At 47.2% G+C, this 27,766-nt stretch overlaps 2 protein-coding genes across 2 annotated transcripts in view; both read right to left on the minus strand.

The window, feature by feature from the left end:
- CHSY1 (chondroitin sulfate synthase 1) overlaps positions 1 to 14,104 on the minus strand; it is a 74,421-nt gene extending 60,317 nt beyond the window's left edge. Inside the window, exons 1-2 of the mRNA XM_033070460.2 lie at positions 13,833 to 14,104; positions 4,813 to 5,308 (exon numbers count right to left, since the gene is read on the minus strand). Coding sequence (XP_032926351.1) covers positions 4,813 to 5,308; positions 13,833 to 14,104 — 768 coding nt within the window. The remainder of the gene's footprint in view (positions 1 to 4,812; positions 5,309 to 13,832) is intronic.
- Positions 14,105 to 21,847: 7,743 nt separating this feature from the next.
- Positions 21,848 to 27,703, minus strand: SELENOS (selenoprotein S). The gene is made up of 6 exons (XM_033070461.2): positions 27,603 to 27,703; positions 27,344 to 27,478; positions 25,687 to 25,793; positions 24,782 to 24,871; positions 24,616 to 24,691; positions 21,848 to 22,666 (listed from the first exon to the last, which is right to left on the minus strand). The coding sequence occupies exons 1-6, from the start codon at positions 27,682 to 27,684 to the stop codon at positions 22,587 to 22,589; spliced, it is 570 nt and encodes a 189-aa protein (XP_032926352.1). The 5' UTR covers positions 27,685 to 27,703; the 3' UTR covers positions 21,848 to 22,586.
- Between the last annotated feature and the right edge of the window lie 63 nt (positions 27,704 to 27,766).

Consider the following 27,766-nt stretch of genomic DNA (forward strand, 5'->3'; position numbering starts at 1 on the left):
ACTCTGGGCATGCTTGTATCCTCCCTCTCTCACACACACAATTCACATCACAGGTTTCTTGAAATTAAGAGATGCAGTGGGCTGCACACACAGCAAGATAAAGTGTCTGTGCTGCCAGAGTTTGCCAAGTTTCCATGCTCTGACTTCAGAAAATGTCCAAGCTTTGAAGCCAGGACAAAACACACATATAATAATGTCTGATTTCAGGAGTGCTGCTGGAAGCTCCTAGCACAAAGTCAAATCTTTCATTTTCTGGCTGGGAGTGCAAGGAGAGGTTCATGGACCAAGAACAACCAAACACCACAGTGCAAGCCCACTGCCCCCAGTGTCTGCAGAGAACAGAGGTGCTCCAGAACACCCTGTCCCAGCTCCTCACAGACCCATCCTGCCCTGCTCTGAGAGCACACTCTGTGCTGCGCGTCACTCACCACCCAGCCACAACAGGACCAATCTCCTTTTCATTAATGAGAGAAGGTTTTCAGAGAGGATAAAGCAAAGGAACTGGAGGTTAGCCATTAACAGCAGCACCTCTTTCCAGTCTTTCAGATCTGATCAATCACTGCAGGACTATAATGATTATTTTTTTTCCCCCCGCTGTCTTACAGAAAACCATAAACTTCAGTTTTGCCCTTGGGAACATCCATCCCATAAATGGTACATTCTGGCACTGCCAGTGTACTTGGCAGATATAATGTGCACTTTAAGGGCTTTCTTAACTTCAGTGAATTTCAGAGTAGCAATTATCTTCAATTACTCCAGATGAAAGACCACACAAAATGTTAATTCAACCCCCCTTCTCCCAAAGCCACCTGCTATCCCTGGTCACCACTGTCCTACTTTTTCCCCTCACCAACACCCAAAAGGCTGGACCTGCTCTTCTTCACTGCTCACATTTCCTGGTGTGATCACTGCCCTTGTCATACCTTCTTTTCCATGTATACTGTAAAAAAAATCCTGTCTTCTTTCAGGACATTTTAGAGGACTAGCTGCAGTTTGGAGGAAAGCACTACTTTCTCCATACAGACACACGTGCTGCATCTCACCAAATTTCTCCCACAACCTCAATCAGAACAGGAGATAAAACAGACAGAACTAGTCATTTATACCTGTCAGAGGTAACAAAAGATGCTCCACTGGATCCACCTGTTTCTACTGCACTGCAGGACACAGAGGAAGGAATTGGTATTACCTGAGAGCAGTGTGAGTCAAAAGAGTTTTAATACTGGAAAATTAATGAAATACATTAGCACTGCCTTGACTTCTAGCAGCTACAAAGAGCCTGCAATAAAGTTGTGAAGTTGTTAACCACAAATTAGAACAATACTCAGCAACAGCTGCAAAACAAGGCTGAAACAACACCAAGCTACACAGTGGTGACTGTAATTCAGGTGCAGTTAAAGAAAACACCAGACACAAAACTGAGACCAACAATACTTTTGGGATGGTTTAAATCACAAATGAAACAGCTGGTCATCAAAACCAGAACATGTTCTCAGGCTGAAATCCAAGACCCTGCGTGGCACCACATGGCAGGGTAGGAGAAAACAAAACTTCCATGTCCCTGTGATCCACATGAGATGGAGTGGAAGAGCTACTGGTGGAAGGAAAGGGGAGAAAGGAGAATTAAGTAGGTAATCTTTTCCTGAAAATAACACCCAGTCTAAAGTACCAATATTCACTAGAAATGCAGAATCACTTCTGAGAAAGTTCACTCCAAGCCTTTAGCTCCCTTCAAGAAAATGGACCACACTCAATATTCCTTCATAAACTCTCAAGCTCCCTTCTGGAAGCTTCAGAGATTCACAGCTCCATTCTTTTCATGATTGTTTTCTTATCATTTGCTGCATAAACTCTCTGGCTTTGGCTGCTCCACCCTACAGAGCCCTGAGTTTTACAGCTATTTGTCAAACAGCAGCGACAATCTGAGTTTTGTTTTTACAATGATGATAATACTTGCCCTAAAGAACTTATATTTAACAGCCGTGCCTCATCTGTGACTCATTCAACCTGTGTCAAATAATTCTGTGTCAAATAACAGCTCTGAGCCTGGTCACAGGAGCTTAAAATCTAAAGCAGCAGCCTGGGTGGGTCAGAGCTCCCCAGAGCCCAGAGGGCTGCAGTTGTCCTCAGCCTTCTGGGCTGAGATGACACAGGAAGTCCAAAGAATGGTGGTGTCAATTCCTCCTCTGTGTCCGCTGAAAAGCTCCTGACAGCAGTGAACAAACCCTCACAAGTCTGGAAACGGGCAATAACTGATGCCACTCTAATGAAGTGGTATGAGAGGCACTGCAGAGAGCAGCAGAGTGACAGAAACACAGGAAAAGGGGGAAAAAAGGGGTTTTGAGACAGACTGCTGAGAGCAGAAAAGCCACACAGAGCCTGGTGATGCATTTGGGCACGCCACCAGAGCCAGGGCCAGGGAAGATGAGCAGCACAGAAAAGACATTGTGGGATCCCAAAATCAGAGAAAGGGGGCAGTGACAGTCATGGAGATGAGTAAAATGATTCTGGGCAGGGAGCCCACCACAAGAACAGTGCAGGGAAAAGCCACCCGCAGTGAGGACCAGCAGGGCACTCCATGCCCTGGAGATGCTAAGAACAAAACCCAGAGAGCTGGGGGGTGACTGCAGAGACCAGAGCTCCTCACTTGTGCTGCCACTTGAGCCTCTTCAGAATAGGAAGTGCAGGCTGCAAAGGAGAAGTTTGAGGTCTGGGATTTCTAAGGCCAACTCTGCTCTGTCTGCTGAGCCTTGTGCTGTCACAGCTTTTCTTCTGACAGGAATTGTGAAGGATGTGGTGGCTGAGCCCCAGCAGAGCAGGCACAGATAAACTTTTTCTCCATCAGAAGCTCAGAGAAACACAACATTTTGCAATTCACTTACAGTGGCCTGTTACTTGATGTTCATGAACATACAAGACATGGAAAATGTCGCTTTTACACCAAGCCTTCCTAACACAGCTGTTGTGACAGCTGTGTTTTTTCACACAGCTATTGCTTTATCTGAAATGAAATACCAGGCACATTTCATCTGGGCAATGAGAGGACCAGATCAAAAAAGATGACAGGTATTTAAATTGAAAGGCCACAAGTAAATGAGAGTGGACCTACTTCTTGCAGAAGCTGTGTGCTTTCATCATTGAAACTCTCCCTACTCTCCCAAACAGCTGAGCCTTAACATCCCACATGGCTTACTTCTGAACACCCAACAGTTTACACATTTCACACAAGCCAATTTTAAGCAATTCACGGCACTTAGGAGAATCCAGCATTAAGGATAATAACAGAAGCTCATCAAACAAAACTGATTATGAGAAAACCCCATCTATTTCTGTCAGACTGTATTCCCAGTGCAGTTGTGTGCTGTTGCTGGCTATTTCAATCCAGCATTTGGTTATATTGAATTTAGGAGCTCTTTGCCAGTTTCAATAGTACCAAAATGCTTACCTTCATTAACTTATCAAATGCCAGATGGTACAGGCACTCACAGCAGAAGTTATTATTTCAACTCTGAATGTCTGTAGTAAAAATTTTATGCTGCTAAAAACTGTGGAAAAAGTTACTGACTCTTTACGAATGACTAAACCACAATGCTGGCAAGACATAAACTTCCAGGTCTGAAAGCAGGGAACATGGAGAGGTACTGTTAGTCCAAAGATCACCAGGCACAAAGAACTGCAGCTGGAAACCTCCTTCCCCTTCCTCAGAGGCTTCCCCATTGCTGAACTGTGAATTGAAACAAAGCAACGGCTTTTGGGGACAGAAATTCAGGGTCAAAAGTTAAACCCAAGTCTTTGCCAGAGAAAGTGTCTCAGCAGCAGTACCTTGTGACCACAGTGTCACTGTGACCACAGCTCCTGTCACACAGGCAGAAGAATCCCCTTCACCACATCTCATAAAAGGACAAAGCCGTAGTTGCGTCAGGTCGTAAATGTCTGTGTACAGAGACAAGCTGTTCAACCTCTCTTCTGCTTTCAACTTCTCCCATATTTCTAAGGCAGACTCACCAGTATTTGCCCTGGTGAAAGTGCAGCTCAAGCCTAGCAGATATTTTCAACCAGGCAGTCTGTAAACACTCAGAACTTGCTTCAAGGAGTCCAGCACACTCAGGCAGGAGAGTTCCCTGGGAGGAGCTGCCAGCTCCCAAAAAACAGCAGCAGGAAACTGCTACAAGCAGGCTCTCTAAATTTTTTCCCCCCAAAACGCCAAATCTGCAGGCACATCAGTGTGGGCAGACCATGAGTTTCAGTAAGAGTGGTGGCTTGTCTCTGCTGACGTCAAGGACCAGCTGAGCAGGCGCCTGCAGGATGGTGCTGCCAGCGAGTGCCCAGAGCAGCAACAGACTTGGGCTGCCAGGAGGCAGCTCAGCATGCAGGGCTACAGTGCCAGCCACCATGAGACATCTCCAGTTTGGGGAAAAACTGTCACTGTCAGGGCAAACATCTGTCAGCTCCACACATTTCAACTGCAGTAAGAAACACGGTAATTGTATCATCCATTTTCCATGCTGACACCATGACGTACTCAGCTAAAGAAGATAAAAGAGGCTTGGACAGTCAGGACTGCAAGCACTCGAGGCCATTTTGATTTCAGTTTATTCTCTTTCTAGCTAAATAAAAATATCTGTTGTGAATAATGAACGTGAATGTGAATAATTCCCTCCTTACTGCTGCATTTCCAAATTTTCGTAGGTCTTTGCAAGGGTGACACTTGCAGGGAACAAAAAGCGCAGAAACCGTAGGGTTGGACGGTGATGCTGCAGAGGGAGGAGAAACCCTGTCCCAAAAAACACCTCCCCACTCCGCTGTGCTTACCTCGTAGGACCAGACACACTGCACGCCCGCGAACCTCCGCACGCAGCGTCCCACCTCCACGTCCTCGTGCGTGGTGTACATCTCCCGCAGGCACTCGCCGATGTGGGGCACCATCCTGCGCAGCACCTCCCTGCTCATGATCACTCCTGGCCCCCCCATGCAGAAGTTCTCACCCGGCTCCAGCGCCAGCTTCCCCATCTCCTCCGTGGTGCCGAGGCCGGTCTGCCCCAGGAACAGCGGCTCGCTGCTGTTCAGGCTCCTCAGGAAATTCTCCAGTTTGTCCCCTTTGATGTAAACGTCGTCGTCGGCCCTCATAAACCATTCGTATTTGTCCAAGTAGTGGTCATGCATGTATTTGAGCATCATGAAGGATTTCTTCTGGGGCGGGTAGGAGTCATCTACACCTGGGAGCGGCACGATGGGGATGGGGATTGAGGTGTCCGAGCCCTCGCTGGAGAAGAATTCGACCTTGCCAGGAATGGTTTTGGACCATGTTCTAGATTGAAAAACACAAGAAGGAATAATTAAATAATTACATATGCAAACCAGTGCTACCATAGACTACAGCTCACCTGCTTTACAAATTTTCTCTTTCGATTACCTTGTTGTTTTTTACCACAAATGAGGACATTCACATGGCACACACAGCAATTGGTACAACATACACAAAATCCTCATATGACGAGCATCTGAGTACCATTTTTGCACCACCATATGTTAGAAGAATAACTCAATAGCAGCAGTTCACTAGTGGGAAGCAGGATTCCTTAAGCACAGTCAGTTGTGCACTAACAGCTATTGATCACAAAATAAAGAGGGGAGCCAATACGGGCCAACAATTCACATACAACTGAATTTACTGCTCCCAAAGCTTCCCTGCAAGTTATTCAGTATCATAGCCACCTTCCACTTCCTCTAACCCTCCCCAAAAGCTCAAATGTGCACTCAGAAATACAGACTTCCAGAGAGTAAATTCACATGAACTTTTAAGGAAACGGCATCCCTTGGGAAACCAACCCAACAGCAACTTCTCCAGATGGTGTGTGGAGAGGCAAAGCACAGAACACGGAGCAGAAGGAACCTCAAGCAGCTTTGTCCATACCAGCAAAGTTCTAAGAGATGCCTGTAAAACTCATAATTCTACAGTAACATGGTGCTACCCAACACTGCACCTCCAGCAGCTTTGCAGACACTTCACTGCAGGTTTTAGAGGAGAGGAACAGCACAGAAGAGGAGCCTTCCCTGTGCAGAGCAGCACATCTGCTCCACACCTTCCGTGCTCCTCTGACAAATCCAACCCATCTGCGTGGGCAAACTGGGTCACTGGTAGTGCAGGAAGGGCTGTGGGATGGTTCCTCAAGGCAGAGCAGAACCTCTGCCAGGGAGGATTTTCAGTCACGTAACTGCTACAGCCTTGCTCTCAAAAATCATTAATTTTAAGCCTGCAGTGCCATTTTCCGAGATTCTATCTGGGATAAGAGATCACATATCCTTCACAGAAAACTATTTTAGTTGATAAACCAGCAGGGTTTACCCCTTTTTATAGACAGGGAGAATATCTTATAATTTTATTTGGTGACTATACTCAGAATATAACCTAAAGCTGATGTGAAAACACTCTCAAGGTAAAGGACACAGTATTCCCTCAATGCATCACTGTCACTCTGACCAGATGCCTCTCAGCACAGGCTTCTTGCCAATACCTGAGCAGATTTTGGGCAGCAGAGACCATCTGAAATTTGAAATCTCCAGAATTAGCTATCATATAAAGCCTGAAATGTAAAAATACTTCAGGAGAATTATTCCTTAAGTTCCATTAAAAAATGCAGAGGTATTTAATGAGACTACCTAAACATCAACTTTGACACCTTAACAGTTTCTCACTAATTCCACTGTGTGTAATGAATATCACCCAATTACTTTAAAAGCTTTGTCTTCTGGATTTCTTCCTGCTATGGGTAGTGTTTCATTGCAAAAGTTTAGAGCTGAGCTTCCCAGAAGAGCAGAGAGTAAATGGAAACATTCCCGTTGACTTCACAACAGAGGTGATGAGACCTGTAATCATCAGCAATGCAATTAATGGTTATAAATCATATCCTGTTAGAGCACTGAGAACTGCCCATTTTGAAAGGAGACATGGTCATATCCTGAACTTCCACTAACTATTAAGGAAATTCTGCTGTTTATTTTCTGACACCCACACTCCACATACAAATCATCCACAGCTCTTCCCATATCAACTCCCAGTCTAAGATTACAAGACTTTCCTTCACTAAAGATGCATTTAAATTTTAGTGTCACAGAAAGAAAGGACAGAAGGAGTTACTGAAAAGTGCAGCTCATCTCACCCACTGAGACACAGCTTTGGGTGGACCCAGGACACATTGCAGACAACCACCAGGTTGAAGTTATAAGCTAAAGTCTTATGGAAATTTTTGCTTATGTACTTTTCTATTCAAGAGCAAACAATGTATTTTCAGACCTGCTCTTCATATCCTGACAGATCTGCCTTTATCATGACTATAATCTGTGGATAACACAGATGTCTTCTGTCACTCCAAGCTTTCGCTCCTTTCTGGAAGTCATCAAGGCCTTCTGTTGATTCCCACTTTAAATTTGCTCCCTGCTCTCCAAATAGGTACCCTCACCTCAAGAACCACTAATTACTGTCAAGAGAAGAGCTCCCATTCAACGGAAAGGGAACAAAATGAATGCACATCCATAAACCCCTGCTTGACTCCCAATCTTCTTATTGCACTAAACCCCTCATCTCAAAGCCAGTTTGAGCCCATCCTTCCATGAGAGCCGTATTTAGGTTTCACATCAGACCAGGGGTAAAACAGAGACACTTGTGCATGTGTGAAGAGCAGTGGGGACAGAAAGACTGTGCCCTAACAACATCCACACCCCAAGGACCTGTGTGTGACCTGGGTCAGCACCACGATGCTACCCCAGCCTTGGGATCTCCTGTCAACCACACTGACCATGCACCAGCACAGCTTGACTGAGCCTTTGTTCACCTCCTGCCACAACACAATTCCTAGGATGAGACAACTCAACGTGTTATTTGTGACCGTGGCTTTGAGAGAAACACTCCCACATGGCAAAACAGCCCAAGTGTCTGTGTCAACACGAGCAGGGCTCGGGCAGAGGCTGAGACAATGCAGCCACCACGGGCTGCTCCTCACGTCGAAGCCACAGCTCGCTGCAGCCCTTTCTAGGGACAGAACACAGGGAAAAAACAGTTTGCTCAGGAAACCTGATGTTGCAGTCAGGCAAAGAAGCCAAACCACAGAGGATGAGGAACTGTAAGCAGGTTTTTCTGACCCGGTTATCAGCAGAACTAAGGGCTGATAACTGCAGGGACGAATTCTGATCAAAGCTGGTTTTAACTTTTTTATCCAGTGTGGCAAATAATCAGACCTGGCTCCATCACCAGCAGTTCTGTAGTTTAGTATGTAAAATTTGCATTTCTTGCCAGTCCTCCCATCTCCACTGTAGTTTACCTTGTCTGCTCTCGGGTTATGGACAGCAACCTGACCCTTCAGCTCCTGAGCACAGAGCTCTTGTCTCAACACCTCCCCACCTCTGTGGCCACACCAACACCCCCATCCACCAGCTGACAGCACTTTCTTGGTCAAGGTTTCTCCAATATAACACCTGCAGGTTGTATCTGCAAAAGAATTGTATGTTTGATAACAGAAAAAACCCAATAAATATATTTTAATTGAAATTTGACAGCCTCTTTCTTCCACACCACCCGGTCACCCTGAGCTGTTTAAAGGACACATTGACACAGCATTTCTGCCACCAGACTCCTGTATCTGCACCTGCAGAGACCACCTGGGCTGCAGTCTCTGTCCAGAGAGAAACATCAGCTTGTGAATACAACTGATACTGTACTGAACCGGTCATTTAAAAACCCTGACAGATCCCAACCTTATCTCCCCCGTGTAATCTGAATCTGCTGCTTAAGCAGGAGGATGTGCATGAATCAGGACAGCAAGGTTCTCTATTACCCTCCCCAGGAGGTAAAAAACCTGCACGATGCTGTGTGACCTGGTTTCTCTCAGCTCACAGGGCACAGAACTCCACAAACCAGAAGGCTGTGTTGACAAGGAAATCAAAGTGAAAATTAAACAAACACAAACACAATGAGTAATGCTTCCTCAGAAAAAAAGCTCTAAGCAGAGGACATGAGTCCAGTAATGCTCCAGTATTGGTGGCTATCAAATCAATTTTACCAACCCTCCCTCACCCAGCTTTGCACACTGGATATCCTACATGTACCCTAGGCTAAGCAAGTCACAAGCAAACTGGGTGTAAAGATTTTATCTCAGTTGGCTCCCAGGTACTCATGAAATGCAGAAAACCTTGTGCACATCAAGAATGCTAAAAAAATCCCAGTATTTTCTAAAAAGTGACCGCAACTGTAATCACGAAATGTTGTCAGAAGTTATTTCTTCATTTAGAAAGAAGCTTAACAGCACAGCTTGCAGCAGGAGCAGCACAGATCTGGAACGTTTTATCTTCAGTTTCCAGTATTTATTATTTATTTGTATTATCTTGCTTATCAGCTCTGCAGACTGGGCAGAAGTACAGTCAGTGGCGTTATGCAGACAGTGCTCCCTTTGTGGAGACCCAAGCTGAGGACTATGACAAAAAATGTATTTGGCTTTTGTCTGCAGTTCAGGAAGTTCTCTCAGAGGAGATCAGAGAAATCATCTAAAGTTCTGAGAAACAGTCATCTTGCATAATTACGCTGCAGAAAATCTTAATTTGTGAAGAACTCAGCAAGACAACAGACATAAAAGACTGATGTCTTGAATGCAGCTAAATTTTGTGTTCAATTCGGGGTAGTTTGGCATAACTGTTCTTCAAGGTCCCATTCTTCCAACAACATTTGCCACAGGGAAAGCAATGAACCACAGTTTAGGCAGGAGAACTGTGCACAGAAACCAGCACGCTGCTCCTGCACGTGGTACTGTAGATAACACCAAAATTTCCAGATCTCTGTCACTAAGATCTGCATTATAGAATTCTAATTTTGAGGAAAAGTTCCTTTCAGGTTTTTGCAGGAGTGCTTTAATGGAGAACCCAAGCAGCTTCCACAGTTCTTTGAGTCCTTTGAGCTAAACTCCTCCAATTTTAAATGATGCTGGTTTTCTGTCCATGTGTATCCATCCACCTTCCTTGTGGACAGAGGGACAGAAATGGGTCCATCACCCACAGGCACACAGACAGGCAGGGGGTCAGGCTAAGATCAAAGCCCAAGTGTCTCAGAGTTTTGGGGGGTGTAGGTGTCTTTGTTTTACTTATCCCCCTGTATCAAAGACAGTTGCTCTATGTGTTTCTTTCATACCTTAAATATTCTCACAAATTTTAGGTTACTGGTCAGAAATCCCAAGTACATCATGTTTCTGGAGGAGGGTACCTGAGCAGGACACCGAGTTCTCCCTGCTGCAGTACTGTGGTGTGATTCACACATGAAGTAAAACACGTACTGTGCTGGCACCACACTCAAGTCACTCCACAGGGCCCCCTCCCATGGGGCAGGAGCTCCACAATCCATCACATCCCCTCACCAGCAACCACAACTTGGGCCAAACCAACAGATGCACATCTGAATTTAGGAACAGCACAGCAACGTGTAAGAGCAGGCTTAGCCAGACAGCACGAACTGCCCCACAACCCAAATCCTCCTGGCTGCCTTTCGCTTAAGCTCTTCCGAGCACTCAGGTATTTGGATTCCTGTGAGCCACCACCAATAGAGGCAGAAATGGAGCTTCTGAAGGGCATCCATCCTTCTGCCACAGGACAGGGATGGCTGAGCACCAGCCCTGGGCATCACTCATGGTCCTCGTGGCCCTTGTCGGTGCCTGGGGACCGTCCCGACCCCACAGTGTGATCCTGCAGAGCTGCTGCCAAAGCCCAGCCGCTGACACCTCCCCATTAGCTGCATTCACACCACTCTCCTGCCACGTTTCCCAGGAAATCTAGTTGCTACGCAAACGGAAAAAAAAAAAAAAAAATAGGGTTGACTGCCTGATATTTCTGTTCCTGAGACAGCAGACTTAAATCTTCTGGGAGACTGCTTATTCCCATCCTCTCCTTCCTGCAGCTCTTTTAGGACAACTCCCCTCAACTGCAAAACCATTAGCACATATTGTTGCACTTTCCCTGAACCCCAGCCATCCCTTTAACTCCTTCCTGCCTAGCTCTTTTCCTGACTATTCCTTGTCCTTCCAAGCAACACCGTGGTTCCTGCTGCTGCACCTCACCCTGGAAGGGAAGCTCTGCTAACCTGGCTGTCAGATGCAATCACTGCTGAGGCTGCAAATCTGCCCTCCGAAAACCTGTGGATCTAAAGCTTATTCTCTGCCTCACCGACTACAAAAGCACGACTGTTACAAAGAGCCGGCGGCTCCCGAAAATCCTGGTTTGCCTTGCCGTGGTCATTTTGCTCATGATTGATGTTCAGGAAGTGGATTGCTTCCCCTCTTGTTGGACCCTATCTGGATTCACAGCAGCCAGGATCAGCAAATGCTTTCCGCTCCGGTCCCTTTTAGCCGTGTCTGTAAATGGCCTTTGAGCCATAGCAATTTGGAGGTATTCAGCCTCTGAATCCCTAATTCCTTTCAGCGTGGTATCAAGGCTCTGCACACGCTGCCACCCCGGGAATGCCTTGCTAGCAGCTTCCCATTTCACTGGCCGTGCCAGCGATTCAGCTCACCAGGATGCTTTGTCAGTGTAGTAATCCCAGCAATTGTCTGCTCGAGTACTTCATGGCAATCAAAAGCCATTTAAGATTTCAGGTTTGTCTTCCTCTTCCCCCCTCCCCATCTTCCCCCAGAGATGTCTTCCTGTCACCAGGACATTAGCTCATTCCTTTCACCAACGGAGGTGAGAAAAACGCATTTAGCCCTACTAAGAGTCTATCCATCTCTTCCAAGAACAAACATCATCTCTAGAGGTTAAACCAAAATAGCAGTGTAGTAAAAAGCGATACTCAGATCTCCATCTAAGGGCTGAAGGAGCCTGATTCCATTAGCTGAATTTGTTAAGTTGCATCTTTAGCCATTGTTTTGTGTGAGCAGATGTTGCAGATCTTGTTCTCTAAACCCAGCACAAGACTGTTCAGCAAGCACAATCAAAACCAGGGACAAGAATCCTTCCCACACCAGCAAAGTGAGTTCCTCCCCAAAGAACACTATGGGCAATATAGTGAAAAATTGCCCTTTTCCGAATTTTGATGCAAAATCTGATAGACAAACTATTCTGCCATAAAACCTACCATGTAATGTCCCAACACAACTCCAGCCTCTCTGTATGTAAATCTAAATTACACAGCCCGTGAGATTTGCAATCCAAAATGCTCCATCCCACATGGTGAAGTAGAACATAACCCTGAAGAAACAGATTCCTTCACCCATTTCAAAGCATTAATCATGCACTCTCTGTAACTTAATTACAGGTCTACTGCTGGAAGAAGGAATTAAGTTTCCATTAAAACCATCGCTGGTGGACAGTATGCCTCAGATTGCCCAAATAAAGCAATTCTACTGTATTTGATGCTGATATAAAGACAGATTTCATGAAACCAGAACTGAGCTAGGAATGATGGTATGATGGCCCATCACACAGTTTTGCCATCCTGCTCTTACTGGCCAATAGGGCCGAGTACTTTTCAGCCAGGGCAGGCAGGACATGGAGAAGGGTTTGTTCTAGACAGGACTGAAGGGGATGTTTTATTAAAGACCTGCCCCAGAGCTCCTGGCTGCTCCTCCGAGGGTGCTGGCTCAGCCAGGGCTGGGGTACAGGCGAGCTGATATTTTCAGCTCTTAACTCTTTCAGTTTTCAGGCTTCCCGTGCAGCCTTCCAGCACTGCCTGCTGGCGCACACGCCGGAGCAATGAGCATATCCCAGCATATTCCAGCAGAGCAGAGAGCTTCAAAGCCACAGACACATCTCACACAGAAGAGATGATTGTGCTGATGCTGCCGAGGCTTTTGACAGAATTCCCGTTAGCCCGTGTCACTCACGGCCAGCTACACCTGGGGACCAGGGCGAGCGGCACACCGGGCAAAGCACCAAGGTTGTTCCTGCTCCAAAATTAGGTGTGCTCAGGTACCAAACACACGGCTCGGAGACCCTGGCTCTGCATTAGCTCAGCCAGTCTGGAGCACGGAGCGTTTCACCCAGGCTGACTCTCCTCATCCCGTTTCACCACCTGGTCCAGCCTCAGCAGCGGCTGAGAGCCGAGCTGGGTTTTACTCTTTGTTCCCAGATGCCTTTTCTGGGTCTCATTCCCAAGCGTACGCTTTCGCCTTGGCACAGCGGTCTTTGCTTCCCTATCCAGGGGATTACAGCGGTCCCCAAACTTTATTTCTGTTACCATCAGGCTGTCAGCTCCACAAGCAGCAGCCAAGGACCAGCGTGGCGCAGCTGCGCCCAACGCAGAAGCACCGAGGGACGCGCTTTGATGCCCGTGCCTCGGCCGGTGACCGGCAGTCAGTGTCCCCTCGCACCGGCGGGGCTGCCTGACCCTCAGGCAAGGTCACCAGGGCCACCTGCCAGGTGGGACCTGGCTGAGTCAGACCCTGCGGGAGCGGCACGGCTCGCTCGACCCCTCCGTTCTCAGCCGAGCCGCCCGGGCAGCGGAGCCGCGCTCGGGGCACCGCTCCGCCCGCAGCGCCCGGGGCTCGCTCGCACCTGCCCCGGGGAAGGGCGAGCCGTGCCCGGGCCGGCGGGGGCATCCCGGCTGCAACGGCATCCCGGGCAGGGCGGTTTTACCCCGGGCCGACCGGCCTGAGTCCAGCTGAATGGGACGGAACCGAGCCAAGTCCAGCTCGGCTGAATGGGACCGAAGCGAGCCAAGCCCAGCTCAACCGAACGTGACCGAACCGAGCCGATACGAGTCGAGCCCACCCCAACCGAGCCCCAGCCCATCCCAGACCCCAGCCCGACGCAGCCCAGCGGACCCCATCCCCGCCGGGCGCCGCCCGCCCCCCGCCGCTCACCGGTGCGCGGCCACGGCGCGGCTCCGCAGGTACTTCTGCGCCGTCATGACCCCCACGAAGAGGAAGCTCTGTGCCGGCGGGCCGGGGCGGCGCGGCGGGGCGGCGGCGGCGGCGGCGGGCGGCGGGCGGCAGCCCTGCGGGCGGGCTCGGTGGGGCCGCGCCGCCGCCGCCAGCTCGGAGGCGCGGGGCAGGACGAGGCGCGATGCGAGCACGAAGCCCAGCACCAGCCCCAGCAGGACGCTGAGCCAGGCGCGGCGGCCGCGGCCCGCCATGCCCGCCCGGCCCGCTGCTCACAGCGCCGCCGCCGCCGCCAGCCGCGCCGAGGCGCCCAGCGCCGCCATGGGGGAAGGGGCAGGGACGGGAAGCGGAGGGAGGGGAGCGGGGGGCCGCCCGCCTCCCCGGCCCTGCCCCTCGGCACAGGCGCCGTGTGCGGCCCCGCCGCGCTGCCCCTGGCCCCGCCCGGTCGCGGGGAGCCGCCGCCGAGCAGCCCCCGGTGCGGCCCCCGGTGCGGCCCCCGCCCCCAGCGGGGCTCCGGGACACGGGCCTGGGCAGGGGCACCGAGAGCCGCGGTGTGAGCCCGGGACGGCGGCCAGGTCCCGGAGCACCACCCTGAGCGCACCGCCCCATCCCTGGAAGTGTCCCAGGCCAGGTCGGACGGGGCTTGGAGCAGCCTGGGCTGTGGGAAGGTTGGAGTGAGATGAACCTTAAGGGCCCTTCCAGACCGAACCGGTCGGTGGTTCTGTGACAGGGACCGGTACCTGAGCCAAGCATTCCACACAGGGATAGAGAACCTGGCCCAGCATCCCACACTGGGACCTCAGCACTGGGACACCTGAACCTCAGCCCAGCTGTCCAGACCGAGAGGGGCAGGAGGCCGAGAGTGGATGCTCAGCTCTGGGGACAGGGACTGAGACCCTGGACATAACCCCAGGAGAGGCATCCCACACCCTGCACCAAGACCCCATGGCAGAACCCTGGCTCGGGAGCCAGAACTGGAGCCCAGCCCCTCAGATTAGGATGGGAAGACACTGGGACACAGATCCAGGACAGGCACCAGGTCAGGTCTCTGCTGCCCAAGCCCCGGCTCTGCCCCACACGGAGACCGAGGGATGCAGGCAGCGAGGAGCAGCCTCTGTTTGCCTGGCACTGGTGCATTTGTGCAGCACAAGCTGTGGTGACACAGAGCCAAGGCACAGGCACTCTCTGTTTTTTCCCACCTTGCTAATTAAACCCACCAGAAATAGGTCAGTCTGTTTCCATCCGCAGGCTATAGTGACTGCTCAACAGATTGAAGACTTTTTCTGTGTTGTGTGAAGATTTCTTTTTCCTTTGTCCACAGTGACTCTCCACATGCATTTCATCTACAGAGTGCTTCAGCTTCAAGTGCTGCAGCCACAAACCCCTCACATTTCACAGGAAAAAAACCCTCCAGTCTCTACAGAAGAAACTTATCAAGTACAACCCACTGACCTCCTGCTTATCATTGTGTTTTCTTCCATTTCCTGCCCACTTCAGCCTTTCCAATTGCCAGTCTTTTCCATTTTAAATTTTATTTATATGATGATGTCATCCACAATTTGCTGGGAAGAAGAAAGTCTTGGTGTAACAGCAGCAACCTCTTGAGCAAGAACAGTTGCAAAAGAGGATGTCACACCACATTAATACTCTACAGTAATAAACCAAAGAGAGACATCCAGAACAGATTTTTTATGATCACAAGTAACTGTCTCGCTTCTAGGATTGAGCAGGTAATAACACAATCTGCTTATCTAATGAGCTCAATTATGTATCTTGAAAAAAATGCTTTTTTTGGGGGGGTTTATTGCTCTTGGGATGGTGCAATCCTCACACCAAGGTCAGCACAGATGAACTTGTGACGTCAGGAGCACAAATAACACAAGGAAAGTGCCACTGAGATTTATAGAATTAAACAACAATAAAATTGAATGCAAACAGAAACTAGATAAGAAATACAATGAACAGGAAAGAAGAGCAGGATATCTCCTTTTATTTGCCCATGGGCAGAATAGATATGTATTGAGTGAGATGTATTTGTGTGAAGAGGAGGAGAAGAACTAAATTATGAAAGACAGAAAGGAAGAACAGTCCAAACTTCAATACACACAAGGCAGGCAAAGCCAGGAAGGGCAGAACACCATTGCATGGCAAAGGCCAGCTGGACTTTCTTTTCCATCCCCTCCCCAGCCACCACTGTAATTCCTTTCTACTTCCCAGGGTTTGCAGTGCTTCACAATTACTTCTAACTACTTGTCCTTTCCCTGGAAGGCTGGGGTTATCCTCAGCCTGTGCCACTCTGCACACATGGATCTTTTATTGTGTTTGAAAAAGGTTCTTCATTTGCTCTCTCCTCTCCCCACAAGGCTGAGCATCAGGTCCTGAAATACATGACACCAAGAGACATTCAAGCTACAAAAAAGGCAAGGCCACTCCTTTCCAAGAGAGGCACATGTGGCAAGTCCATGAGCCGGAATGAGATTACTCTGCCTGCTCTAAATCAGCTGTAAAAAAAATCTCCTGATTTAAGGGAAAGCCACTGTGGCCTATGAATTACAGGAAAAGGCAGAGCTAGCCTGGTTAAAAGGCAATAAAAAAGAGAAAGGTTGGGGCTGGGGCTGAGGAGCTGTCAGTTGGCTTCTTCCAACAAAGAAAAGAAGTTAGTCATCAGAACTGAGAACTCTGTGCGACTTCAGCACACATGGAAATGATGAAGCAGAGCAGCACATTCCCCTGATGGAGCTCCTCAGCCCTGAGCTCTCCTGGGCACGTTCCCACCTCACTGCACCTCCAGAGCAATGATGGTCCTGGAGCTCTCCACGTGCAGGGGCAGTCAGAGAATGCTTGGGAAGGGGCAGGAGAAGGAAGGGGATTTGACCTGGAGAGGAGGCAGGGTCAGATTTTGTAGGAGAGCACAGCCCTGGCTGTAAGGCTGAGATGTCCAGCTGTGAAGAGGGGGTGCCACCTGGGAATGCTGCAATGCTCACACAACTCCCAGAGCACATCCACACGCCTCCCTTTATGTCATTTACTGTGCCAAACTCACGTTACAAAGTGCTAGGCAGGCCCATGCCCCTTTTACTGCTTCTGCCCCCTCCCGTGTTCTTGCATAGAGCAGCTGCTGGGAAAAAATGGGAAAAAAGCAGATTTAGGGAAAAGCATGGCTTAGTTCTTCCACTGGAATTATAACACTGTTACCTGCCTAGAGAGTATTTTTAATCTGGATGGCAGCAAAAGGTCATACTGCATAATCACATTTAAGTGCCATTCCCTATTAATACAGCTCTTGGTCTCAATAGCTGTCACTATATATCATGGTTACTGTATCTTCAAAGACCTGATATTTTTCTTTTGTAACACAGTCTACAAGCATAAACACATTTTTATGCAGCATGTTTTCAGCTCCTTGAGGGATGGCTGGAGGAAGTATTCCAAGACCTGCAGAGGATGCACATGGTGTGTGCTCATCTCCACTCTCCCATCCCACTCCCTCCAGCAAGATTAGCACCCAGACCAGCCTGTGAGAGCCCACTTGACAGGCCCACATGGTTTAGATTCATAATCAGATTAACAAAACAGTAATCCTATTTTTAAACAATGAAAAAGCCAAGTCCTTGAGCTGCCACTGTGTGTGCATACAGAATAAATGTCATCCTTTTGGAATAAAGAACCTGAATACCAAGTGAAAAAAGTTTCTTCCAATAGAAGACTTTATCCTGTAGAGGAAAGAAGCTGTCTTGCATTATTACCACTTCTTTTTCCCTGATTTTGGTCTCCAGCAAGCCCACTCCAATACTTGCAGGATGTACCTTCTACAAGACACATTCTTTACCACATTTTAAAATAATACTTACAGAAGTGAACTACTCCCCAAATGCTCCAGAAACTTTAATTATGAATGTTCCAGTACTCAAACTTATACTTTAAAAACTGCCCAGGCACTGGAAAATGAGCATTCTTCATATATTCAATGTAACAGACTCATGGTGGAAAAAATCTCACTGGGCAACCAGCAGCATTTGTCTCTGTCACAGAATTTCCAGCACCGCTGCATTTTCCCAAATGATGCGGAAACTCTTTTCTCAGCTCCAGCACCCCTTTCTTTTTAATTTTTTCCCCCATCCTATTCTGGTGCTGCCAGGGCCCAGTCCCAGCCCTTCCTCAGAGTGAGTCAGAGGTGCCCGTCGGAGGGAGCGCAGAGCTCCAAAAGCCAGCCCGACATTGCCATCGCCCGGCCCGGCCCCGCAGTGCAGCGGGCTCGCCTTCCCGGCCGGGAGAAGTGGGAATGCCATGGAAAAAAACCCTCCCTGCTCCTCAGGTCCTGCTCAGCATCCAGGTCTCACCTGCCCGGGGACAGGAGCAGCACTGCGGGTGTAACCCGGCACGGGAGCTCTGAGCCGCGGTGGGGGCTGATGCATTTTGGATGTGGTGCTGCCAGATCTGAGCCCAGAAAGCACTGGAAAAGCCCAGAAAGTGTTTAAAATGTGAGCATCAAGGTGTCATAGCCTAAAAAGCAGGACACCTAAAGAAGTGGCACTTACATTACCTAAGAAATGGAATTCACAGGTAGTGTTGCCCCCTCCCACTATAAAGCTTTACAACCTGTTTTTTTTTGGTTGTTTTTTTCAAAGTGCATCTTTTAGGCCAAGCTAACAGTAACTCCCCATTTTAATGCAGGGTATTAGAACAGTAACCCACCATTTTAAATGCCAGGTATTTCAGGGTATCCATTTCCCTCACATTCTCTTTAAATAAAATTTTCCAAGTTCTTTTCCCTGCCTCCCTCCACAGTTACCCACAGAACCAGCTCAGTAACCACCACACAGAAAGAACCTATGGTAGAGGGAGGAGAGAAATTGTAAATTTTCCAGTGGAGATCCTGCTCTGTGCTGAAAGTGCTTTTTAGCAGGTGTGCACTTCAAAATAAAATCACAGCAATAAATACACAAGAACAGCACCTGCTTCCCTGTCAGTGCCTTGCCACAGAAGACTTCAACAAGAAATGTGTATTTTCCCCATCAAAGCTGAGCTGAGGGCACTCATTCCACTGAAGACATCGGTTTCTCATGAAAAAAACAACGGAAGTTTTTGAAGTTGCTGGCTCTGGAGCTGGGAATATGGGCAGGGTCTGTGTCAGACTGGCTTGGAAGCTCTCACAAAATCAGCTACAAGGGTGCAGCTGGGCCAGGACACCACCCAGCCAGCAGCCGTGTGCTTTTCCTTTGTGGTTGCAGAGCTGTTCCAAAAGCCAAGCTTTCATTCCACACAGGAGAGAGAAAAAAAAACAAAAAGGAAGAAAAACCCAAAGTTTCAGCCCATCCAAGTCTAGACCAGTTTTTTTTTTTTACAGCTGGAAATTGCATAGTTTCACTGTTCAGCTGTAGCACGGACAGAAACGTGCTGAGCCCCACTTGTGGCTAAACTGATCCCTGAAGATGTGCCTGTACAGGGGCAAAATCCATCCAGGAGGTGGATCTGATGCTGAGATGGGTGCTGATGTGCAGCCAGGCTTGCAAGGACCCAACTGCTGAAGAAGGGACCTGCCAGCATGAGCAGGAGGCAGAAAGAACAGCATTAGAGGGGTTTAAATGCAGCCAGTAACAACAAGGCTGCAGGGAAATTACAGGAGACTCTCAGGCTGGATGCCATCCCCCTTCACAAAGCTCTGGAATGCAAAGTCATCGTCTAGGGAGGGGAATAAGACACAACCCCCTCCCCTCAAAAAAAAAAGAAATTAAACACTGAGCTGAGTATCAGCAGAGTCTGAGCTCAGAGACACTTCAGAACTTGAATTTTGAGGCAGAATAGTACAAAACTGCATAAAACAGAGCAGGTGAGATTTGTTAATACTGGCACTTCACACCTGCACTCAGATTTTGCAAGGACAGCAGTTCCTTGCAGATACAGGTGCAATTATCATTTATTTTCATTCACACTGATCTTTGATTGAGGCACAGATAACTCTGGAACACCTGGGAACAGCTCTGCTGACAGATCCCCCCCTGCCCTCACTCCCCCAACTCCCTCTTCTGTTTGTTATTAAAAATTTCCAGCGTAAGAAACATATCTTTTAAATGCCCAAATATGTAATATCACTCTAAATCTTTCCCTCATTTCACAATGTTTTTTAAAGGCAAAAATAAAGCCAAATAATTTTTATGAGTCTGACACTGTGGGTTGTTTTGTTCAGTTTTAACTCCAGTGCTCAGTGTCTCCTGATGAATAGTTAAGAGAACTATGCACAAACCAGATCTCATCTGCAATTTAAAGAAAACAAAAACCTCTGCTCCTCCAGCATATAAATCACCTAAAAGCAACAGAAAATACTTAGCTGCACTTCTCAAGCAAGTAAGATTTTCAGAAATTTATTATGCCTCTGAATGCTTGCTTGATTTTTGGATTTTTTAATACCAAAACCAGGTAATTCTTCAGTGGTTAAATACCATTATACAGCAATTAAATGGTTTATTACCCAGCTTCTTCCAGATAGAAGTATTTCCAGAACATCTGCATGAGCAAAGCAAGAGGCTTCTTGCATAACTGCTCTAGTGGGGGGAAAAAGAAATCTCCTGAAGGCTTTTTAATATGATCTTTCATAATTCAAGTTCTTGGGAATTCATACCAAACCAGGAACAATTGATTCATTAAATAGTTCACTTTCACCTAATGCTTTCTGCATGCTTCACTCCTGAGCTATAAAGCAGCAAGCAACCACCTTTCCATAATGCTTGTGGTCAGGGGAGAGCTTTCCATTTGAAGTCAGAGGAAAAACCCTTCCCTCTTGTGCAGGTTGTGAGCCAAAAGAAAATTTTATGAACTGAGGTTCGTCCTCCCACCCTGTTCAATAGCTTAAAAGTGTCTGACTAAGAAAAATTCAGGAACTTGAGGATTAATTTTTTTTTAAATTTTAAAAGGAGAAATAAAGTTGAAGCTTCCAGAAATATGTACATCATTTCATTTTCACTTGACATGTCTTATTAAACCTCAGAACTGGGCAAAAAGCCATATCCTTAGTCCTAGCCAGAAGCAAGTCTTGAGACAGAGAAAGATTAGCATATGCTCAGTTAAGACCTGCTTATTTATTTTGCAGATGTTTTTACTGAATTAAATAAACCCATCCCTGACCATTTTATCAACACAAGGATTTCTGCTTCTTTAAGACAATAATCTCCCCCATTTGTTTTTCTGAAGACAACACTTCAGTCTGTTGCCTGTTTCCCCAACATGAGGGAGAAGATATTCCCTAAGGCATTGCAACTTAGTTCTCGTTCCTGAGGAAGACTCTTCAGATCTTGAAAACATCCTTCCCTACCTCTCTTTCTTTTTACCTTATTAAGGTCAACAGCCTCACTTTACTTACCACACACACTTGACCAAACACTGTGTTGTGTCTAAAAAAGGTTCTTAGCTTCTTAATTTCATTATTAACTTAAAAATTCTCTAATCACATGCTCCTGTTGCATTTCTAATCAAGAGGAATATCAACATGCATGCAAACAGTGTATTCAAAGTTGACACTTGTATCTATTGATAAGCACAAGTATTTCAAGAGTAAATATTCACAAACAAGTGCTCAAGCAGCTCTAAGCTCTAAGGAGCCCCAATGCCCACAGACCAGCTCAGGAACAGCAACTGGACACAGGGACACTTGTCCTATGCCAACAGGAATTATTTCACTCCTTTCCAAAGACAACCTGGATTTTATTTGTTGCATTTTAGAGAGAAAATCAAGGGGATGGGATGCTTGGAAAGTTTGGTTATGATGACCAGTTGTTTTCTGTCCTCAGTGCTGGACACACACCAGAAGGATGAACACCACACACTCCTCACTTGCCAGTGTGACGTTTTCACTGGTCAGCACACACCACCCTCAGCTTTGGTGCTGCACAAGCTGCAGCAGGGTCACTTCATCTCCCACCTTGCTTTATACACATTTATAGCACTAGAATAAATGCCTTCTATAATAAAGATGCTGTAGAAAACCACAAGATTGTAAATACTAGATTTATGATGTTTGCAATTATATTTAATATTAATAGTGTCTTGTTTTTACAAAGCAGTTGAAATAAAAAAGAAGGAAAAAAGAAAATAAAAGGAATAGCAAGAACCCCCTGTCTGCTGTCTAGCATCAGTAATCCTCACTGGTTTGTTTACCATTTATAAGGAAAACATCATTCAAGCTGGCTTGTCACAGAGATCTTCTGCAATAACTGGCCTTCAGTGCAAATCCATGGCATTTGTCAGATCAGCTGTGCTTTCTCTGAAAGCCCCTCTGCCTAAATTCAAGGTGTCTGCCAATGATAAAACCCATCCTCTCTAAATGGCTGTGTTTAGCTGGAAGGGAAATCTGGTAACACGTCTGAGGACAGTAAATATCATCATCTTACAGAGGTAAAGTGAGCACAGATAACTAAATTTGCCCGAGAGCCCAAATCTCACTACCCAGGTGATTCACCTTGGCTGCAGACTCTGCTCCCTCTCTACAGAAGAGTGAAAATTAACTGGTAATACTGAAGTGGCTTCTCTCTCTGCCCTCTCTAAGAGGATCAGGTATTCTTCTGGTGTAGGATCAGCCAATGCGTTACAATCTGGGGACGGTGCAAATCAAACAAAAAACTTTTAAGTTACCAAGTGCACTAAACCAGCCCTAAAGGAGTCCCTGTGACAGGCCAGCTGTAGGCAGACAGACAGGGGGCAAATCAAGGCTGCTAGTGCCAGGGGACACTAGGGACATTAGCCTCATCCACCTGCTGACGGGCCCCGCCGGCCGGGTCTCCAGGAGCACGTCCCTCCTCCTTCTCCAGACAGGGGGTTATAGCCTGGAACACAGAAAATCCACTCCATCAACATCCATCCTCCACAGCCCTTCACCAAAGCACAAGGAAAACACCAAAAACAGATCTCATAATATTTACACCTTGCTCATACTTTACAACACAGCACTTTAGGGAAAATGAAAGCACGGAGAACATCCAGACTCGAGAGGGTTTCTTTCTTTAAAAGCTATTGCAAAATACTTGTTTTAATTTGATCAATTTGGATTAAATTAAATTGAAATTGATTACCATTTATTTTTTCTGAGTCTGCACTAATGCTGCAGTGCTGCTCTGCAGGATAAACAGAGCAGCAACAGCAGCTCTGTGAGTGAACTCTGTAGAGTGTATCTCCAAGAGCCCCAACAGTCAGGGACTTAAAATAATCCTTTATTCCAGTCCTGCAAGGAATACTCTGAAGGTCAAAAGGTAAATCCACTCATTAATACTGCAAAGTATTTTTTCAGAGCATTTGAAAAGGCAAGCATAGGCAGTAAGGCAAATACACTTTAGCTGAACATCCTAATGCTGTAACCATGGGAAACTTCATGTCAGGAGAACACATTCAGAAAGTTACAACTTGGCAAACATCTTCAATTTGTTCTGCACAAACCTAAGAACCCAAATCCTAGCAGCACTGCTAACCAGGGGGAGGTCAAAGCAACCTGTTCCACTGAAACTTCCAGCATCACCTTCATATTAGAAATTTGTTTTTCCTCATACCAGCCAAGTTTTGCTTTCTAGCTTAATTAAGCATCTGAGCAGCACAGATGGTTCTTTCACTTCATGCTGATCTAGCTCAGGGGAAGACCTGAGACCTCTAATTCTGTAATTGGTTACTTAAGCAAAGACTTTGCTGAGGATTAAACTAGGACAGGTAGCATCTGGAAGGGTGCCCAAACCCAGCTGCCCTGATCCTGGTTCTCAGCACAACTGACCCCTGCATTTCTCATCCCCCAGGGAGGGAAATATCTCATGACAGAGCTATCAAGGATAACTGACAGCATCAGACTCACACCCTCATATTAAACAACCTAAGATGAATCAATCACCAATCCCTTCAAATGTCAGGAAAAATACTCAAAAGCAGAAATCCCAGCACTGCACTGTTACTGAGGTTTAGAATATTTAATCAAGAATCCACAGATTTCATACATTTAATCAAGTCACTGACTCAGCACTGCACTCTTAGTCGGCCTCCTTTCCAGCCTGATTGAGGCTGTCTGGATGATCCACTCCACTACAGAAAATTGTCATGAAATATATCCAAATTAGCACCTGCAGGTATGGCAAGGGCTGCTGGGCTGAGAGGAGAGGAAGCAGACTGCCTGCACGGCCAGTGAGCCTGACATGGGCAGTGGGAGGCCAAAGAAAGCACTTCATCCATCAAGGTGATTCCAGCAGGTGACTGAGTTTAACAGTGAGACCTTCTGGTGCTTTGTAAGAGTTTATACATCTCCAGGATTTATATATTCAATAGGTCAGCATTGTGGTATAGGAAAAATAAGGTCACATTTTACATAGTAATTTCTTTCATCTTCTGAATCTACATAACACAAAGTAAAATATCCTCTTTCTGCATTTAGTCAGTACTACAGGTGCTTTAAAGACAAACCAGACACTCAATTATTTTATTGAACTTAAAGAATAATGGGAGGGGGGATGTCTCAGAAATGTTATAAGAATCTGTAATTCTGACTGACAAAAATCTCATTAAATTATGCCAATACATATTTACAAAACACCTGACACACTCTTTTCCCAGGGAAAAGCTCTCCCAAAACTTCCTGACGGCTCTTGCACAAAGGGCAGAGCAGAACAGCTGATCAGAGATAAAGAGCTCCTTTGAAAGGAACATTTTGTTTCCTCCTTGAAAAAGACAAGTGTGTACAGCAGAAACAGCTGGATAAATGACCTGTTCCAAGCTCAGAGTGTCTGAAGGATTCCATACTCACCACCTCCTCTCAAAGGCTTTTTGTTTGGTTTAGATTTCGGGACTGCTGAGGCAGAGGCACCAGATTCTACTTCTTGCTGTTCAGAAAAGCAAAAAATTACTCAATGTGAATTTCAGCTCCCTTAATCACAGGAACACAACTGTGAACTGATTAAGATGGTTGTTACCTGATTCAGTTTCAGGTTTCCTTTGTAGCTTTTTCCTTCTTGCATACTCTCCCACATGGCGATCTTCTGCCTTCGCCTCTCCTCCTCCAGCTACAGAACAAATCCAGGAGACATTCTTAATCTTAAAATTGAGATTCCAGAGCTAACAGAATCCCCAGAAACAGCTACAACAGACTCATCAAACTGTATTTATCTGATGCAAGATCTCTGGGATTATGGAAGAATTTACTGGTTTTATATACCCACATCTCTTCCCCTGACTGAGTCTGCAGCTTCTTTTGGGCTCTTGATGCTTTAAAAGATTTTGAAAGTAAAACAGAACCAAGTGGCAAGTTTAAACCCTGAGTTTATGTAAAGTACTAAGTAAAGAATATTGCATATGACAGTAATTTAATGCACAATGTGGGGTTCTACAGAAGAAAGAAAAGACTTTTCCTTTGTTTTTAACTGCCAATATTACTTGAAGCATCAGCTGTAAACTGAGCTCTGAGTGTCTGACTGCAACAGCAAAACCAGAAGAGATGGGATGATGATCAGTGTTACTGCTATGCTGATCACACCCATTCTCTGCACTGTCCCACTCAGATATTCCTCATGATCTCAAGCTCTGATTCAGACCCTTAAATTGCAGCAATGCTAAGCTACATTTCTAACACTTATATTTGCATTAAGAGCAGAAAACACACATGTGCTGTGGTACAGTTAATTTAAATGCCAGCAAAACCCCTCCAGCCATTCACTGCACCCACAACTAAGCTCCTGCAGGTACAGATTTACCTGTGAAAAAATGAACACCAGGCCCACAGCAAGCCTAGCACACAATTACAATTTGCTGCTCTCTTTTACAGCAGCAAAGTGCTTGATGACAAATTTATGAGTTAAAGGAAGAAATGCTCTCTGCTCACCTGTCTTTGCTTTTCTTTGTATCGTTCTGCTTGTGCATTCAATTCCTCTTGCATCCTGAGGCGAGCTGCTGCCAAAGCTTCCTGCCTTCTTACCACCACATCAGGTTCTAGGAAATCAGGAAAGAGTTTGCAAAGCTACTCAAAGTAAACTCTAGATGGTCTCCTCAAAGAATTGTAATAAGGAAAGGCTCACATCTCTCCCTGCAGCTGTTTTGCAGAAAATCACAGCTCAAGTTCAGTTTCCAGCTCATCTTTTATAGTAATTTATATGCTGAATTAAACTTCATAATGTTTTACTGTTTTAAAGCAATTACATTAACAGAAATTTAATAAGGACACAAGTGTACCATAAAATTTAAACCTCACACTTCGAAGACACTTCCTTCTATTTCTGAAGGATTTTTTAGATACAAATTAATTCAGAAATATCACCCAGTCTTCGCAGGGACCATTTTTACCCAGCAGGATGAGGCAACCAGCCCACATTCACTCCTACTCCTTCTGGCAATGGGTCCTGCTGGTGTCAGTGCAGCAGTGGATTTAACACCCTCCATCAGCAGAGAAATCACTTACAAACATGACACACATCTCAAGAGACACCTGGAGGTCTCAGAAAATCCACACTGAGTCACCACTGCTCTTCGTGAGTGGCTTTTGAAGGTCTAAAGGAAAATTACACCCCCAAAAAAGGCAAATGTTGCTCTGTTTTCTTCCAGCAGCTGAAGCATCTCCACATTTGTTTGCCTCATTTTTTGCTACGATCCAGTGATGAATATGAAAAAGAAATGTCAGTACCATCAGTAATTTCATTTCACAGGCAGCTTGGGCAATTAAATCACCATTTAATTACCATCACAAAAGAACAGCAGAAGGATGAGGGCACACAAATAAGATTTTACTGGGGCCCCACATCCTGTCATGCCAATGTGCCCAAGGGATCAGTGCCAAGCACTCTTGGATTTGCCAGATCCATGAGCACAGCCTGTGCTTTTCAGCAGGATCTGTGTGAGATTTACACTCCCAAAGATAACAGACTGTCACACCCCAAATGTACACAGTCCTGCCAGAGCAGCAACTGGGAAACTGTAATGGAAAGGGGATGATGAATATTAATAAAAAGTGAACATTTATAGAAGTATTTTCCCCATGATTGAGATTTGGGCGTTTTGGATTTGTTTGGTAAGTCTAAAAGTTACTTGGTGACTGACCACAGGTGCTTTTAGCCTCCATCCCCTCAGCTCCTGCACCACCAAAACACAGATATCCCCTGTCATGTCCCGCTCCTTCACTCCCAAACACAAAGCTTTGGGACACAGATTTTCCTTCAGAACCTTTTAAAAACCCTTCCCTTAGCCCAGCCTTTCCCAGTGATCTTTTCAGGCTCAGGATCCGAGCATCACTCTCCGTTAAAACCCCTCACAACCGGGTCTGGGCTGAACGCTCATCCCGAGCATCGCTCTCCGTTAAAACCCCTCACAACCGGGTCTGGCTGAACGCTCATCCCGAGCATCGCTCTCCGTTAAAACCCCTCACAACCGGGTCTCTCTCGGGCTGTTGCCCCCTCCAGCCCCCGTGCGGGTCCCAGGGCTCCGAGCCCTCCGCCAGCCCCGCAGGTCCCGAGGGGCTCTGCAGAGGCCGCAGCGCGCTCTGTACTCACCCTCCGCCGCCTCAGCCGCTCCGTGCCGGCCGCTCGGCCGCGCCGCCAGGCTGCGGGACACCTTCTGCACCAGGAGATACACGGCGACGACGGCCAGCAGCATGTACCAGCCATAGCTGGCCAGCACCGAGCCCACTGCGACGGGGACAGGCCGGGGGTGAGCGCGGGCCGCACGGCAAGGGGCCCACCCGGGCGGGGGAGCGGCTCCGCGCCTCGGCCCCGCCGCCCCCCGCCCTCAGCCCGGCCCCCGGCCCCTCACCCGTGTGCTGCAGGGCCTCCAGGCCGCCCTGGCCCAGCGCCGGCCCGGGCCCCGCCGCGGCACCAGCACCTCCGAGCTCCATCGCCCGCTGCCGCCTCACGTCCGGGCCCGCCCCGCTCCTCCAATCACCGCCCCGTCCGCCGCTGCCTCACGTCCGGGCCCGC

The sequence above is a fragment of the Catharus ustulatus genome, chromosome 12, assembly GCF_009819885.2.
Source record: "Catharus ustulatus isolate bCatUst1 chromosome 12, bCatUst1.pri.v2, whole genome shotgun sequence".
NCBI lineage: Eukaryota > Metazoa > Chordata > Aves > Passeriformes > Turdidae > Catharus > Catharus ustulatus.